Genomic DNA, 16,058 nt, shown 5'->3' on the forward strand with positions numbered 1-16,058 from the left:
TTAAAAAGCGCGCCTTTCGGACCTGTGAATGACGTCCCGGCTTCTGATTGGTCGCGTGCCGCCCATGTGACCGGCACGCGACCAATCAGAGGCCGCGACGTCATTCGCAGGTCCTCAATTCCTAGAATTAGCAGTTTGTGAATGAGAATGACGTTGCGGCTTCTGATTGGCCGCGTGCCGGTCACATGGGCGGCACGCGGCCAATCAGAAGCCGCGACGTCATTCTCATTCACAAAACTGCTAATTCTAGGAATTGAGGACCTGCGAATGACGTCGCGGCCTCTGATTGGTCGCGTGCCGGTCACATGGGCGGCACGCGACCAATCAGAAGCCGGGACGTCATTCACAGGTCCGAAAGGCGCGCTTTTTAAACAAAGAAGCCTCCCGGATAGCAGCGTGAAGTCCAGGGGCCGCCGGAGAGGTGAGCATATCAATATTTTTTATTTTAATTCTTTATTTTACACATCCCTATTGATTCGATACCGATACCCGATATCACAAAAATATCGGATCTCGGTATCGGAATTCCGATACCGCAAATATCGGCCGATACCCGATACTTGCGGTATCGGAATGCTCAACACTACTCTCCAGATATTGACTCACACCGGAGAGATGTTTGCAAAGTCTTCAACCTCCTACGGGCAAACTCCCTCTATGCCAAGTTGGAGAAGTGTATGTTTGAGCAGGAGTCCTTACCTTTCCTAGGCTACATCATCTCAGCCCAGGGATTGGCTATGGATCCTGCCAAACTACAGGCTGTGATGGACTGGCAGGAACCCCATTCTCTTAAAGCGGTGCAGCGCTTTATGGGGTTCATCAATTATTATCGCCAGTTCATCCCGCATTTCTCAACTTTGGTAGCTCCCTTGGTTGCCCTCACCAAGAAGGGGGCGAATCCCAAATTGTGGTCTGAGGAGGTCTCCAAGGCTTTTATTTCTATAAAGTCACACTTCGCTAGCGCTCCCATTCTTCATCGCCCCGATGTTGATAAGCCATTTATCATGGAGGTGGATGCCTCTTCTGTTGGTGCTGGAGCAGTCCCCTTCCAAAAGGATGCTCAAGGTCGGAAGCATCCTTGCTTCTTTTTCTCCAAGACCTTCGCACCAGCAGAGAGGAATTATTCCATCGGGGACAGGGAGTTGCTAGCCATGAAGTTGGCTTTCTCGGAGTGGAGACATCTCTTGGAGGGAGCACGTTTTCCCTTCCAAGTCTTCACAGATCACAAAAATTTGGTGTATCTGCAGACAGCTCAGCGGTTGAATTCTCGCCAGGCCAGATGGTCCTTGTTCTTCTCCCGGTTTCATTTCACCCTCCATTTCCTTTCTGGGGAGAAGAACATTCGGGCCGACGCTCTCTCTCGCTCTGTTGTGTCATCTGCGGAGGAGGAGGAGGAGCCTCGGCTTATTGTCCCCACCGAGAGTTTGAGAACCGTGGCCCCGGATTCGCTGGAGTCTGTGCCCCCGGGCAAGACTTTTGTTCCATCTAGTTTGCGACCGGAGGTTCTCTCTTGGGCGCACTCGTCCAGGGTGGGTGGACATTTTGGTACTAGAAGGACATCAGAGTTACTGGCGAGGACATACTGGTGGCCGCATATGGCTCGTGATGTCGCGGAGTACGTTCGGGCGTGTGTCTCTTGCGCCAGGAACAAGACTCCTCGGCAACGGCCAGCTGGTTTGCTATATCCTCTGCCCGTGGCTGACAGGCCCTGGGAGATGGTCGGGATGGACTTTGTGGTTGGCTTACCCAAGTCTCGTAATTGCACCATTATCTGGGTGATCACCGATCATTTTTCCAAAATGGTGCATTTGGTGCCTCTTCCACGGCTACCATCTGCACGGGCGTTGGCTGTCTTGTTTATCAAGCATATCTTTCGCTTACACGGTATGCCAGACAAAATTGTTAGTGACCGGGGTCCCCAGTTTGCGTCTCGATTCTGGAGGGAGCTATGTCGTCTACTCAGTATTGAGTTAAATCTCTCTTCGGCATATCATCCCGAGACGAATGGGTTGGTAGAAAGGGCCAACCAGACCTTGGTCACATATCTGCGACATTTTGTTTCTGCCAGACAGGATGACTGGGCATCCTTGCTACCGTGGGCAGAGTTTGCACTTAACAATGCCGTAGCCGACTCCACCGGTCAGACTCCATTCCTCTAAAATTACGGCCAGCATCCGCGTGTTCCTGTGCCCATGCCTGTGTCTTCTGCTGATCCCAGGGTGGCAGACTGGGCTGTGGAGGCACGGGACATTTGGGATCGCACGCAGGATGCCATTCGGGCCTCCAAGGAGAGAATGAGGTCCTCCGCCGATGTTCATCGGCGCCCCGCTCCGACTTTTGCCCCTGGCGACTTGGTGTGGCTATCCGCCCGTAACATCAGGCTGCGAGTTGAGTCCACTAAGTTTGCTCCTCGCTACTTGGGTCCCTTCAAGGTTCTCGAACAGGTTAATCCTGTGGTCTACCGCCTGGCTCTTCCTCCACGCTTGGGTATCACCGACACCTTTCATGTGTCCCTCTTGAAACCCGTATACATGTCCCGGTTTTCCGAGTCATCTGCCGGGACATCGGGTTCGTCTACGGACGATTACGAGGTGAACGCTATTTTGGGGTGCAAGGTGGTACGCGGCAAAAAGTTTTATTTGGTGGATTGGAAGGGTTATGGTCCAGAGGACAGGTCTTGGGAGCCTGCTGAAAACATTCGGGCCCCACAGCTCATTGCTGCCTTTGAGCGTAGCGAGGCCCAAGGAGGGGGGGCCCAAGGAGGGGGGGTAATGTTAGGAGTCGAGTTTCCTCTGCTGCACAGGGGGAATCTCGATCCGTCTCCGCTGCGGTCTCCCATTCTCCTCCAGCCGCAGTGGAGTCTGCTCAGCAGGGACGTCGCTCCCAGTGTCTTGCTCGCTCTCGCTCTGTGCAGAGAGTTACTGCTGCTTCTTCAGCTTCTGCCATTAAAGTCAGTGCTGGTCAGCGGCGAGCGCACTTCCCTGGGACTAAGTCCTTGTTTGCGCACACTGAGCATGCCCAGAGCAAGATCTCCCATTGGAGATCGAGGGTCATGTGCTCTGGCTCTGCAGCGCATTCCATTGGTCCTCTTGGCAGGCCCTGGAAGGGCAAAGTTTCTGTGGCCACTTCCTGTCCTGCAATTATATAAACTGCGCATGACCGCACGGCCATGCGCTAGTGTACAATTGAATACGTGTGTTTGTTGTGAGTGCAAGTCGTTCATTAAATACCCCTACCCTATTGTATGACTGTTCGCATATGGAGTATGGCTGCTATCTAGCGCCCGACAAATCACTCAACGTGTCACACACGTATCAGCGTCTATTGCTGTGACCGCCAGTGCGGCGCCACGCGCCAGTAGTGCGCTTCCTGACCCACGTCTGGGTGCTTAGTGGTGCCTGCCAGCACGGCACAGTTCGCACTTCGGTGCTCTAATTATAAGAGTTGCCTAACACACCCTGTTGCGGTGTTGTGTCAGCAAGTGGTCTAATCGGACTTCAATCCTAGTTGGGGTTAAGTTCGCTGACTGCTTGCTCGCCTTCTATGTGCGGTACCGCGATCCTGTGACGCAACAGGATCGCTTCCTTCACGTTGGGTGAAGTTTAACCCACGCGAGTATACTTATGATTACCGCCATATAGTCCGTCATTACTCAGCAGCAGGTTCCATCTCTGCACGGTGGACCCCGGGCTACGAACGCACCGTACACTATCAGTCTTATTATTTGGTGCATTCCGCTAGCCCTAACAATGCGTATGCATGCGTTCGATGCACTTGCGTATTTAGGATTGCGCATGTCCAGGACACTCCCTGGAAATGCCCATTGAGACACGTCCTCCTGGAAATATCGAATACTGCGCATAATCAACGCAAACGCAGGCAATAACGCATACAAACATAAGCACATGCAGCATTTTTTTGGTGTCATGCATAAGCTGATGCTGATAAAAAAACTCTGCGTAATGCTTGCATTTAAATGTGTTTGCGCATGCAGATGACATGCTGCGCACAGATACGCTAATGTGAACCTAGCCTTAGCAAGTGTGTGTCACAATCTACTTTCTTACATATCTGTTGTACTTGTCAAATTTAAATATATTGCCAGACCAATAAAGTGGCTTGCATTTTGGATATTTATTTACCTACCTACTTACCTAGCATTTCTTTTCCTGTCCTTGAAGGAAAAATAGGATACAATGGTATTAATAAAATGTAGTAAAAATTTGTTTTAAAAAGTTAAAAAGTCCACACATCAACTGTGCATGTGTGTTTTTGGACACCTGTTTTACCAGTCTAATTTGACACTCGTACATGCAGTGCCAATACTGCAGCCTGGTTGCCTCATTTAGCCTTTTGTATATCTATATGTATCTACAGTTGAAACTAGAAGTTTACATACACTATATAAAAAGACACATATGCATGTTTTTCTCAATATCTCACATGTAATCAGAATAAACTTTTCCCGTTTTAGGTCAATTAGAGAGAATGTTTTAAGGCCGTTTTATTACTTACTGCAAAGTCAAAAGTTTGCATACATTTCATTAGTAATGATTAGTATTTGGTACCATTGCCCTTAAACTGAATAACTTGGGTCAAACATTTGAGATATCCTTCCACAAGCTTCTCACAATAGTTGGTCACAATTTGGGCCCATTCCTCCTGACAAAACTGGTGTAAGTGATCCAGGTTTGTAGGTTGCTTTGCTCGCACCGGCCTTTCAGCTTTGCCAATAAATTTTCAATATGATTGAGATCAGGGCTTTGTGATGGCCACTCCGAAACATTGACTTTGTTATCCTTAAGCCACTTTGCTACCATTTTGGCAGTATACTTCGGGTCATTGTCCATTTGGAAAACCGAATTCCGCCCAAGGTTTAACTCCCTGGCTGATGTCTTGAGATGTTGCTTCAGTATTGCCACATAATCTTCTTTTCTCATGATACAATCTATTTTGTGAAGTACACCAGTCCCTCCTACAGCAAAACAACCCCACAACATGATGTTGCCACCCCACCCACGTGTTTCACAGTTGGGATGGCGTTCTTAGGCTTCCAAGCTTTTCCCTTTTTCCTTCAGACAATAACGATGGTCATTATGCCCAAAAAGTTCAATTTTAGTTTCATCAGACAACAGGACATGTCTCAAAAAATAAAGGTATTTGTTCCTGTATGCATTTGCAAACATTAATCTGGCTTTTTATGTTTCTTTTTGAGTAATGGCTTCTTCTGGCAGAGTGGCCTTTCAGCCCATGTTGATACAGGACTCTCACTTTCACTGTGGATATTGACACAAACTTACCAGCCATCATCTTCACAAGGTCTTTTGCGTTTGTCCTTGGGTTGATATGCACATGTTGGAGCCAAGCACGTTCATCTCTGGGACACAGAACCCGCCTCCTTCATGACTGGTAGGATGGCTGGACATTCCCATCTTGTTTGCACTTGCGTATAATTGTTTGTACAGATGAACGAGGCACCTTCAGGTATCTTGAAATTGTACCCAAGGATGAGCCAGACTTGTGCAAGTCTACAATTCTCTTCCTGATATATTGGTTGATTTCTTGAGACTTTCCCATGATGCTACACAAAGAAGCAGTATGTTTCAGGTGTACACTAAAATACATCCACAAGTGTGTCTCTAATTAACTGAGATGTTGCCAAAAAATACTATCAAAAGCTTCCAAACACATGGCATCATCATACTGGCAGTCCAGAATTGTGTAAAGGCATAGTAATCTTATTGTATATAAACTTTTGACTTTGCAGTAAGTAATAAACATGCCTTAAAACATTCTCTCACTCTGGCATTTGGCAAATATTAATAATTATGATAATACTAAGTGACTTAAATTGGGAAAGGTTTATTCTGATTTCATGTCATGTATTGAGAAAAACATGCATATGTGTCTTTTTATATAGTGTATCTAAACTTCTAGTTTCAACTGTGCCTATCTAGCAATTCTTGTTACATCCATTTGGGAAAGAATAATTGTGTTAATGAAACTGCAAGAAAAATAGAAATATTAAGACATAAAACGATTCAATTTTTACACCCTATATTGTATTATACTTGCCTCAGCAATACTGCAGCCTTTTGCCGTAATTATCATTCTGGATGTATACCTATCTATTAAGCATTTGTGTTTATGTCCTTTTTGGAAAGGGGGAATAATTGTTTTACATGCTAGTGTGGCGCCCCAGGGTCCTGGTCGTCGCAGTGGTATTGCTTTCCTCTTGGGGAGAGTGATGCCACGTTTGGAGGCAAGAAAGGATAACTGCATAAAGGTGTCACAAACGTGCAACACATTTCACACTCCAGGCCACCAGGTAGAGCTTCTGCTCCTATTTATTAAGTCACTCCCCACATAAATATAACTGGCAGTCTGTAGGGATAGTTAGTGAGTTGCTGGCTGAGCTCAGCTCAGTTAGTTCCAGACCAGTGTCTGAGGAGGACAGAGGGTCAACGGAGCTGTGCATGCCCTCAGTGCTGCAGCTCCCGGAAAGAGACATCGAAAGGCAGAACTGTATTGCAGCGAGCATGCAGGAAGTCTAAGCAAAGGAGAGGATACCAGAAGGGGACCAGCCCCTCTCAAGCTGTCTCCTTCTGAGGTGCAAAATCCAGGTAGCTGGAACACCAAGGGAGTAAGGACCTCTACGCCTTATTTCAGAGACTGGCAGGACAGCTAATTGCAGGTTACCTGTCCGCACCTACACCCAGGAGGCATGGTGACACCTACAGAGCTGGTTTATGTAAGAGACCCTATAAACAGGCTCAAGTCACCAGTCATATTGGTTTTGTCCTATCCTATATGGGGGACAGAGAGAGAGAAACACCACATCTGTGAGACCCTTATGTGAAGCCATAGGCAGTAAGGGACTACACCACTACAGTGCAAGGGAAGGCTACTGATTTCCACCTGGACAAGAGAACTCTGGATTTGCCTCCACACCGGCTGGACTCTGCCTGCCCTGTGATCTGGTGCCCTGAACTGTGGATGCTAAAGTCTTCAGTAAAGGTAAAGAGACTGCAACATTGTGTCCTTGTTCTTCTCTGCGCCTCTCACCATCCACCGTCTACACACCAGAAAGCCCTGGGGAAATACTTCACCTGTGGGAAGGTATACCATCTAGCTGCCATAACATCACCCCAGCGGACCCCTTTAAATTGCTTCGGTCACTCTGACCGAATACCACAGGTGGCATCATGAACATAAACTCTATCCCTTTAAAGACCTTTCCCTTTTACACAGACCTCCCCGAGCCAGGGACCGGGTCAGCCACCGTGACATCCCCTGTGAACCGTAGGACCCGGTACCGAGTACCCCACGGCCCTTTGGGGGTGATTCACTAGCAAAAAAATATTTTTAAAACCATTCAAATATTTAACTTTGCATGTGTCTTTTCTAACCCACCTGTTTTACTAGTCCAATTTGACAGCTATACAGTATATGCCAAACAAGTACTGTTTCCACATTCTGCTTTCTGTATGTACCTAGCATTTCATGTTATGGTTCTTTTGGCAAGGGGTAAATAATTGGGGTTGTAAATATTGACAAAAGTTAATTGTACTGTAGTACAAAATGTGTGGTAAAAGAAAAAGTGTGCCACCATCACTGGCACCAACCAGGCAGTACTACTACTAAATGACTTTCCAAATTGTCATCTTTTATCTCTTGTAAACATATTTAATGGAGAGGAAGCTGAAGACAATATGGAATACATGACACGTCACTTGTTTCAGTCACAGGAGGATAATGTTTCATCTGACAGTTGCACCATCAGTTTGACTCAGTGTTCTGCACAACCCTCCTCCTTCACTGCTGTAACACTGTAACTGTTTATATTGCAGACTTTCCATACATGACACAAATATCTGTTGTATCATTTAGTCCTCTGAGCCATAGCAATCTGTAGGCTATGGCAGATATTTGACAACAAAAACTTCTAATTATATTTTTTGTAACTGGATGAGATGGGGCCTGTAGGATTAGGAGGACACAATTCTTACCCTTAGCTATCTTGTTCGTTGAGTCAGCTGTGGTGGTCATGTCATCTACTTAAGCCCTTTGAAAAAGCTTCTAAATGTGTAAGTAGGGAGAACTGTGGCATTAATGATGTTATGCCCCTTATTTATCATAATTTATATTAGAAAAAAAATAAAAAAATATCCAAAAGAGGATGAAGGAAGAAAAGCAACTTCTACATAATAATTGCCACCCAGGTCTGTTTGGGACCCCCAAGGACATTGTTACATGCAGCACGCTTTGGAGGACGGGTAATGGAAAGGAGGAGAATGAGCATTAAATGGATGTTAAGAGGGATATCCAGTTATCCTAGATAGGTAGGATGAGGCTGACAGTGAGATATAAATTGATGATGACGCTGGCTATGATGGTCAACCATCAAAGTAAGTTACAGAAAGTGACCAAATTGGAGCTTTCCCAGCCATGTTGGTGCAATGTTATGGCAGCGCTCAAATGATGTTGCTATGTCACATGATCTTTGCGGTCTATCAGTGGCTGCTGATGGGCTTCAGTGCTCAAAATTTTCTTGGATAAAACAGTTTTGTCTGAAAGAAGGGTGAGCACTGAAGTCCATCAGCCATTGCTAGACAACATTGTTCATATGACATAGCAATGTCATGCAAGCACGAACAGACACAACATCGACAGCTGGAACAGTGCCAGTCTGAGAGATGAGTATATGATGCAGTTCAGAAGTGATTGTCTGAACAACCCATTAAAATATCTACATTTTTATTTCATTTGGTTAAATATTTAGAGCACGCACACATAGGGACATGCACGTGTAATTTAATACTCAAAATATATATATTTTTCCCAAAAGTATGTAAAAGCAAATGACACAATGTATGATAGATGTTTGTAGGAAATAATCAACAATCTTTGAAGAATAGAGACTTTGTATTTCTAACTTTAATTTCTATTTTCTAGAATCATATGCCCACCCGATTGTCTTCAAGAGGAATCTATTATCCAAAAAGCATATACTTATGTAAGACACATTTTTCATTGTTTCTGTTTAAGAAATTTTACAGAAAATTTTATTTTACTTAATTTTAACTACTTTTATATAATTTAGGATACATCTATTTGCCAAGCAGCTATCCGTGATGGATATATAACTAGGAATGGTGGCAAAGTGATCATAGAAAAAATACCATATCAAGCCAGTTATGATGGATTCACAGAAAATGGAGACATAAACAGCAGGAAGAAAATACGGACTGGATCATTTGTGTTCCATAAAACTTTTGATATCTCAGGTGATGCAAGGGATAAGTTGTCAAGTCCTGATCAAGAGCCAGAACTACCTATTGCAAATACCTCACAATCCAGTACCGAAGACTCACCACTAAAACCGGATATTTCGGATGACACTGTACCACAAGGAACTACAGGAATTCAATCACCTTCTCTTCCGGTTGCACCATTTGACCAAACGATCAAATCTGAATCAACATCTTCACTTCCACAAGATGACACAACAGCACATATGAAACCTCAGGCCAAAGATAACACATTATCAGCTTCAGGTACAGAATAAATTTCCAAAACAAATTGCCATGTATATTTTATTTCTGGGAAATATTGCCATTTAGTCCTTTCCTTAAAATTATTTTAAATTGTTTTTCCAAAAGTTGGTATTTTTTAAATACATTTTGCAAATATTAAAATCCTTAAAGAGGCATTCCACTTATTTCCAGTTATCACCTATTCATCAGACAGGTTAGATGACAAAAAGTAGATCTATGGAAATCCAGACTGTGTCCACATGATTAATGGAGTACTGAGTGTGAGCTGTCGCTCCATTATATCTGTAAAGCTCTGTACGCAAAGCTATTTGTAGCTAAGCTACAGAGCAGGGATGGGGAATCTTTTTTTCTGCCAAGGGCCATTTGGATATTTATACCATTCTTCGGGGGCCGAACAAACTCCACCCACAGAGTACATCCTGACTCTGGCACTGGTTTCAGGATGTAATCTTTCATTGCATGCCCTTTAATGTTCAGTAGTGAACACCGTGTGTGTGCTAACAGAGCAAGAAGAAATTAAAGAGCTTGTTGCAATTACATCAATACAGCACATTACAGCAATACAGCTCCTTGCCCAAGAATGCGGTCTCTCAAAATCTGTTCGGGTGGCCTGATAAAAGGTTATCGAGGGCTGTAAATGGCCCTGGGGCCTGAAGTTCCCTACCCCTGCTATAGAGAATGAATGAAGAGGCAGCACACATGCATACCATAACTACCACCTGAATTTGGAGAACACAAGTCTCTCATTCTCATGACTGGTGTGGGTCTCTGGAGGTGAACACCTATAATGTTGATAGGTGACAACTTGTAATATACCAATTATCCCTGTGATTGTGCAATAGCATATTCTGAAACATATCTAAAACTTCAATTAATGATATTAACCTTGTGATGAACCTGGACCTCGCTACCCTGCCTGACATCAATATTACGGCAGAATGATCACGTAGTGCAGTTGCCCCACTTTCACCAATGTGACATTCCTCACACTCTGGGGACACATAAGATCAGCTTGGTACAGATTTACACTGACACTCCCTGTCCACACATATCCAGCGAGGCATGGGAAGTGAAAGGATGTTGTCCTCGCACTCATTGACGTGACACCACACTCACACACAACCCTGACAGGCTGATACGCCCCTTCACTAGCACCAGTGAAAAAGCACCTGGTCAGCCTGGTAGGACTTCCACCACTTTCTCATTAGATATAAGTCAGGTCCATTAATGAGATTATATCAGCCCAGAAACCAGCCCCTGTAGCATGGAGAGTTAAGCTGAGAATACAGACGTGTGGATGCATGTATTGCGTTAAAAAAGCAGCCAAAAGTTAAATCATGTATTTAATCACCTTTGGGACACACTAGACAATACACTATATACACAATGGTGATAAATATACAATGGTTAGATATGCAAATACAAGTAGTTGTAGTACAAAAGTATGCAGAATTATGAGTCAATTACCAATTAGATGAAAGGCCTAGCTTGCTGGTGAGGGGCTGCCACATGGGATGCTTATGTTCCCCTCTGGTAATTGACTTCTCCCCAAACGATGAGTCATCATGACCTCCCCAGAGAAAAAGCAATGGGTCATGCTGTACACAAGCATTTATTTCCTTTGGGTTACTTACCTCATATTCTCTGGGCTAAACCTAAATCCTCTCACCTTGCCACTAGCAGCTAAAACCTCCAAAGCCTAAGATAGGTCATAACTAGTGTTGAGCATTCCGATACCGCAAGTATCGGGTATCGGCCGATACTTGCGGTATCGGAATTCCGATACCGAGATCCGATATTTTTGTGATATCGGGTATCGGTATCGGAAGTGTAAAATAAAGAATTAAAATAAAAAATATTGTTATATTCACCTCTCCGGCGGCCCCTGGACATCAGCGGGAGGATCCGGCGTCCGGCACGGCTTCTTTCTTCAAAATGCGCGCCTTTAGGACCTGTGGTATGACGTCCCGGCTTCTGATTGGTCGCGTGCCGCCCATGTGACCGCCACGCGACCAATCAGAAGCCGCGACGTCATTCCTCAGCTAAAGTCCTAGAATGAGCGCCTTCTAGGACCTGAGGAATGACGTCGCGGCTTCTGATTGGTCGCGTGGCGGTCACATGGGCGGCACGCGACCAATCAGAAGCCGGGACGTCATTCCACAGGTCCTAAAGGCGCGCATTTTGAAGAAAGAAGCCGTGCCGGACGCCGGATCCTCCCGCTGATGTCCAGGGGCCGCCGGAGAGGTGAATATAACAATATTTTTTATTTTAATTCTTTATTTTACACTTTAATATGGATCCCAGGGCCTGAAGGAGAGTTTCCTCTCCTTCAGACCCTGGGATCCATGAGGATACCTTCCGATACTTGATGTCCCATTGACTTGTATTGGTATCGGATATCGGTATCGGCGATATCCGATATTTTTCGGGTATCGGCCGATACTATCCGATACCGATACTTTCAAGTATCGGACGGTATCGCTCAACACTAGTCATAACTACTTAATGGACGGTACTAGGGAGGCGGTTTTGGCACCATTGGATCCTGCAATTGAGAACAAATACAGCTTTGTTACTTGGCTCCTACTAGCCATTATACATATCTTTCCTAGAATGGATCAAGACCCTGGAAGACTTTTGGCCCATTCCACAGAGCTCAAAAATGTAACCGGTGTGTGGCTAGTGTTGTGAATTCTGCTCTTGGGCTCCCTCCGGTGGTTGTAAGTGGCACTTTTGTGAGTTCTGCTCTTGGGCTCCCTCTTGTGGTTTCTAGTGGTATGGCTGCTCCTTGGAGTTAGCTGTCATCAGCTGCCTCCACTTATCGTCCGCTATTTAAGTCTGGCTCTTTCTTCAGCCTGTGCCACTTGTCTATGTTTCCTGGCTGGATTCACATCTCTGCTTGGATTCTCCTGGTTTCCTGACCAATGACCAGTTCTGCAAAGATAAGTTCTGGCTTTGCTCATTTCAGTCCACATGTTGTGGACTTATTGTTCTGTGCATTCTATATTTGTCCAGCTTGTCAGTATGGATTTTTTTCTGTTAGCTGGAAGCTCTGGGAAGCAGATTTACCCTCCACACCTTTAGTCAGGTGTGGAGATTTTGTAAACTCTGTGTGGATTGTTTTGTAGTTTTTATACTGACCGCACAGTATCCTTTCCTGTCCTATCTATCAAGTTAGACTGGCCTCCTATGCTAAAATCTGATTTAATTTCTGCGTATGTTATTTTCCCCTCCTCTCACCGTTAATATTTGTGGGGGGCTATCTTTCCTTTGGGGATTTTCTCTGAGGCAATATAGGTTTCCTGTTTCCATCTTTAGGGGAAGTTAGATCTTAGGCTGTGCCGAGGGGTCTAGGGAGCGTCAGGTACCCCCCACGGCTATTTTTAGTTGCGCTGCTAGGTTCAGGGTTTGCGGTCAGTACAGATACCACCTCCTTCAGAGCTTGTCTCATGATGTTCCTAAAACCACCAGATCATAACAGGCTAGTATGTACATATTCTCCTTATTAAATCCAAGCTGTATGAGCAAAGCAGTTGCACTGCATGGACACCATAGTGCAAGCCTTTTGTCCTGGGCTTAGCTGGCTCAAGGTGTGAGATCTGTCACTCACAGCCTTTTGAGGCTTGACCACCTAATGATCTAGGTGTCCTGTTACAGGTGCACGAAGGAAGGGGGTTTTATAATCCCATGCCAAATAATATGCAAATGATTGACATGAAATTATTTCTCCAATATTCTTCACATACCTCATAAATGACAAATGAACATTACTTATTTTAGCAACACGGCAGAACTGATATTTCATTGTAAATGTGGATTTCAATTGGACTATGGGTCTTTTTATGACATTATACATTTTCTTGCTAAATGTTTTTGACAGTATCCCAATACTATTATCAATGAAGAATCTATTAACAAATCTCACAATAGAAATCGTGTTCTTTATATAGTTATAAACAATTTTACAATATGTGTTTTTATAGTTAACACTCACCAGTTTCTATGGTGGGAAAAATTGAATTGTAGCAGCAAAGTAATAGAGCATTCAATGGTCTACATGTGCAATAATGCTTGCAGGTTCCACTTGCCTTAATAGCCCTTTCACTGAGTAAACTAATGATTTGTTCTTATCTATGTCAGAAACCTTTGTACATTCTGTCAGATCTGATCATTTTCAAGTGCTTCATAAAGTGCCAATTTTTCTGGAAAGATAACGGACACCATGACTGAAGCCAATTAATCCAATTTTATGTAAATGTATTGTGCCACTGGTGTCCAATGCGTCATGCATCCAGCACTACATGTGGTTCTTATTATACAGAAACTATGACACAGATGAGAACATTGTCTAAAGCAGAGGGAATTTGTCAGCAAACAAATAGTTTGTTCTTGACACTGGTATAGTCGATGTTCCGGTGGGATAAACCGCATAATTGAATTCCTCATCCCTTACCCCAAATAACCTCCCCCAATTGTAACACCAAATGAAAACAATGACACCGTAGTTTTGGATAATTTTTGCCACATCAGCTTTTATTTAAACAAACATGCAATATTAAATCCAAGTTAATATAATGCTGGCAGGGTCCTTGAAGCTCCCAAAATCTGGTGATTACCAAAAACATAAACTGTGAATATAATTAAACCATAATTACTCCCAGATGTTAGCCCACTGGCTCAGGAGCACCATAACCCAAAGGATTCCATAGTCCACTTAAACTTCCCGGGAATCTGACAATCCATTGCCTTAAACCTCCCCAGAATTCACCAGATCAAAAACCATCTTCTATTTCTAATTAGGGAATCCTGGTCGAGTTCACTCGCAAAGCACAGTTCACAGACACGCACATGCAATACTGGGCTGTCACAGCCTTTTCCCAGGAGTTACATTCTCTTCTCTGGTCACCGTAGTCCAGGCAAATAAAAATCCGGAAGGCAGCTGCACTCCAACAGGGAAAATAACTGTTATTGAACACGGATGAAAGGTGGACAAAAAGACAAATTTACCACTGGCTTCCTGGTCTCTCCCTGACTCTGGCAGTGGCCGTACCCACAGCAAAAACAGCAGCCGAAGTTCGCAGTAGTGCAATTGCTGGAATCTGGGCACCGGAGATCCCTTCAGCGAAGGCCCTGTTCCAAGTTCCAGGAAACATTTTCAGACATTACAAACATAGCACATAATATATGTACATAAGAGTGCATGGAGGGGGTCACACTGAAAGGGGAGAGGGCGCAACTGAGGTGACATACCACCCCCTCACACATATCCCAATGGATCCCCCAGACCAATTTAGAATAATTTTCAAGGACCCCCATAGCCACCAAAAGCCACCATGACCCGAGAATTGTCACTATCATCCACACTGGACTGTAAAAAATCAGGGCTTTTACTCACTGTGAGCAGGAAAGTGTGGGACCCCTCCCCTTACATGGCCATATAAATGCCCCAACCCAGACCCACCCCACTAACTTAATGCTCCTCACATTCTCCAACCCATTGTCATGCCGACCTCCGCCCATGCCACGGGCGGTGGAGGGGGGAGACTTTGCTCTGGCCTTTCCTAACCAAGCACAGCATCTTCTTGAGGGAATAGAACTAATAAAAATAGTAACCTTAGTGTTCAGATGGCTGTGGACATAGATGCAAAATAAGTTGGTGGGAATATGCACTGAACTACTTGGCAATGCCAAGGGTCGGCTAAGCTTCTCATTGAAAGGATTTAGATGGGGCAAAGGCACACAGATATGATAGTACCATAAGGAACAGAGTGGGGGGTGAGGATATGGGTAGCTCACCTGTAACGGTGGTATAAGGACACAACACTTGTAGAAGTCTTATGTAACATAGCTGCGGCCCAGTGGCTGTAGGACACTATCGTTCAGACAGTAGTTTGCCAAAGCGTAGATTTTAACAATGTACTAGCTGCACTTATGGAAAGGAGGAGATCCGGAAGGTATAAGCAAAGTTTTTTATTCATACCAACTTGTTTTGACATTGGTAAAAAAAAGTAAGAAACAGAATATCATAGCTACAACTGAACCGCGCATAAAGGGACCAAAACCACATAAAAAATGAACAAAGCAAATAAGCAAACACTAGTACAGCCACTAAAACTAATATCCAGAGGGCTACTAGGGGCTGGACAGAACCACCCAAGGTGCGGATAGGGCCGCAAAAATGGAACCAAGACAGCTGTGCAGGAATGACTAAATACCTACACTGATAGTACAGTCGGCCCCTTACCAGATATAAAGTATAGGATGGTAAATGTAAAAATATAAAATGGGAACATACAAATGTGGAGCTGGCGGACTTACCGGAACATGGATGCCGCAGCGGCAGCAGAATGGACAGACATGAAGTTCTACGGTGAGAAGCCCAGAACCTCGTGGATAGAATACCGTGCCGGTTAATTCTGGTCCCAGTACCGCTCCGTAGCTGTGACGTCACACGCTGAGTCTTCTGTCGGCCATCTTCCCCCTGCTCGTATCCAGGGACGC

At 44.7% G+C, this 16,058-nt stretch overlaps 1 protein-coding gene across 1 annotated transcript in view; it reads left to right on the forward strand.

Moving 5' to 3' along the window:
* Positions 1-16,058, forward strand: part of LOC138648128 (uncharacterized) — a 147,044-nt gene that overhangs the window by 19,981 nt on the left and 111,005 nt on the right. Inside the window, exons 13-14 of the mRNA XM_069737633.1 lie at positions 8,956-9,016; positions 9,104-9,557. Of these exons, the coding sequence (XP_069593734.1) occupies positions 8,956-9,016; positions 9,104-9,557 (515 nt within the window). The remainder of the gene's footprint in view (positions 1-8,955; positions 9,017-9,103; positions 9,558-16,058) is intronic.

The sequence above is a fragment of the Ranitomeya imitator genome, chromosome 8 (assembly GCF_032444005.1).
Source record: "Ranitomeya imitator isolate aRanImi1 chromosome 8, aRanImi1.pri, whole genome shotgun sequence".
Classification (NCBI taxonomy): Eukaryota; Metazoa; Chordata; class Amphibia; order Anura; family Dendrobatidae; genus Ranitomeya; species Ranitomeya imitator.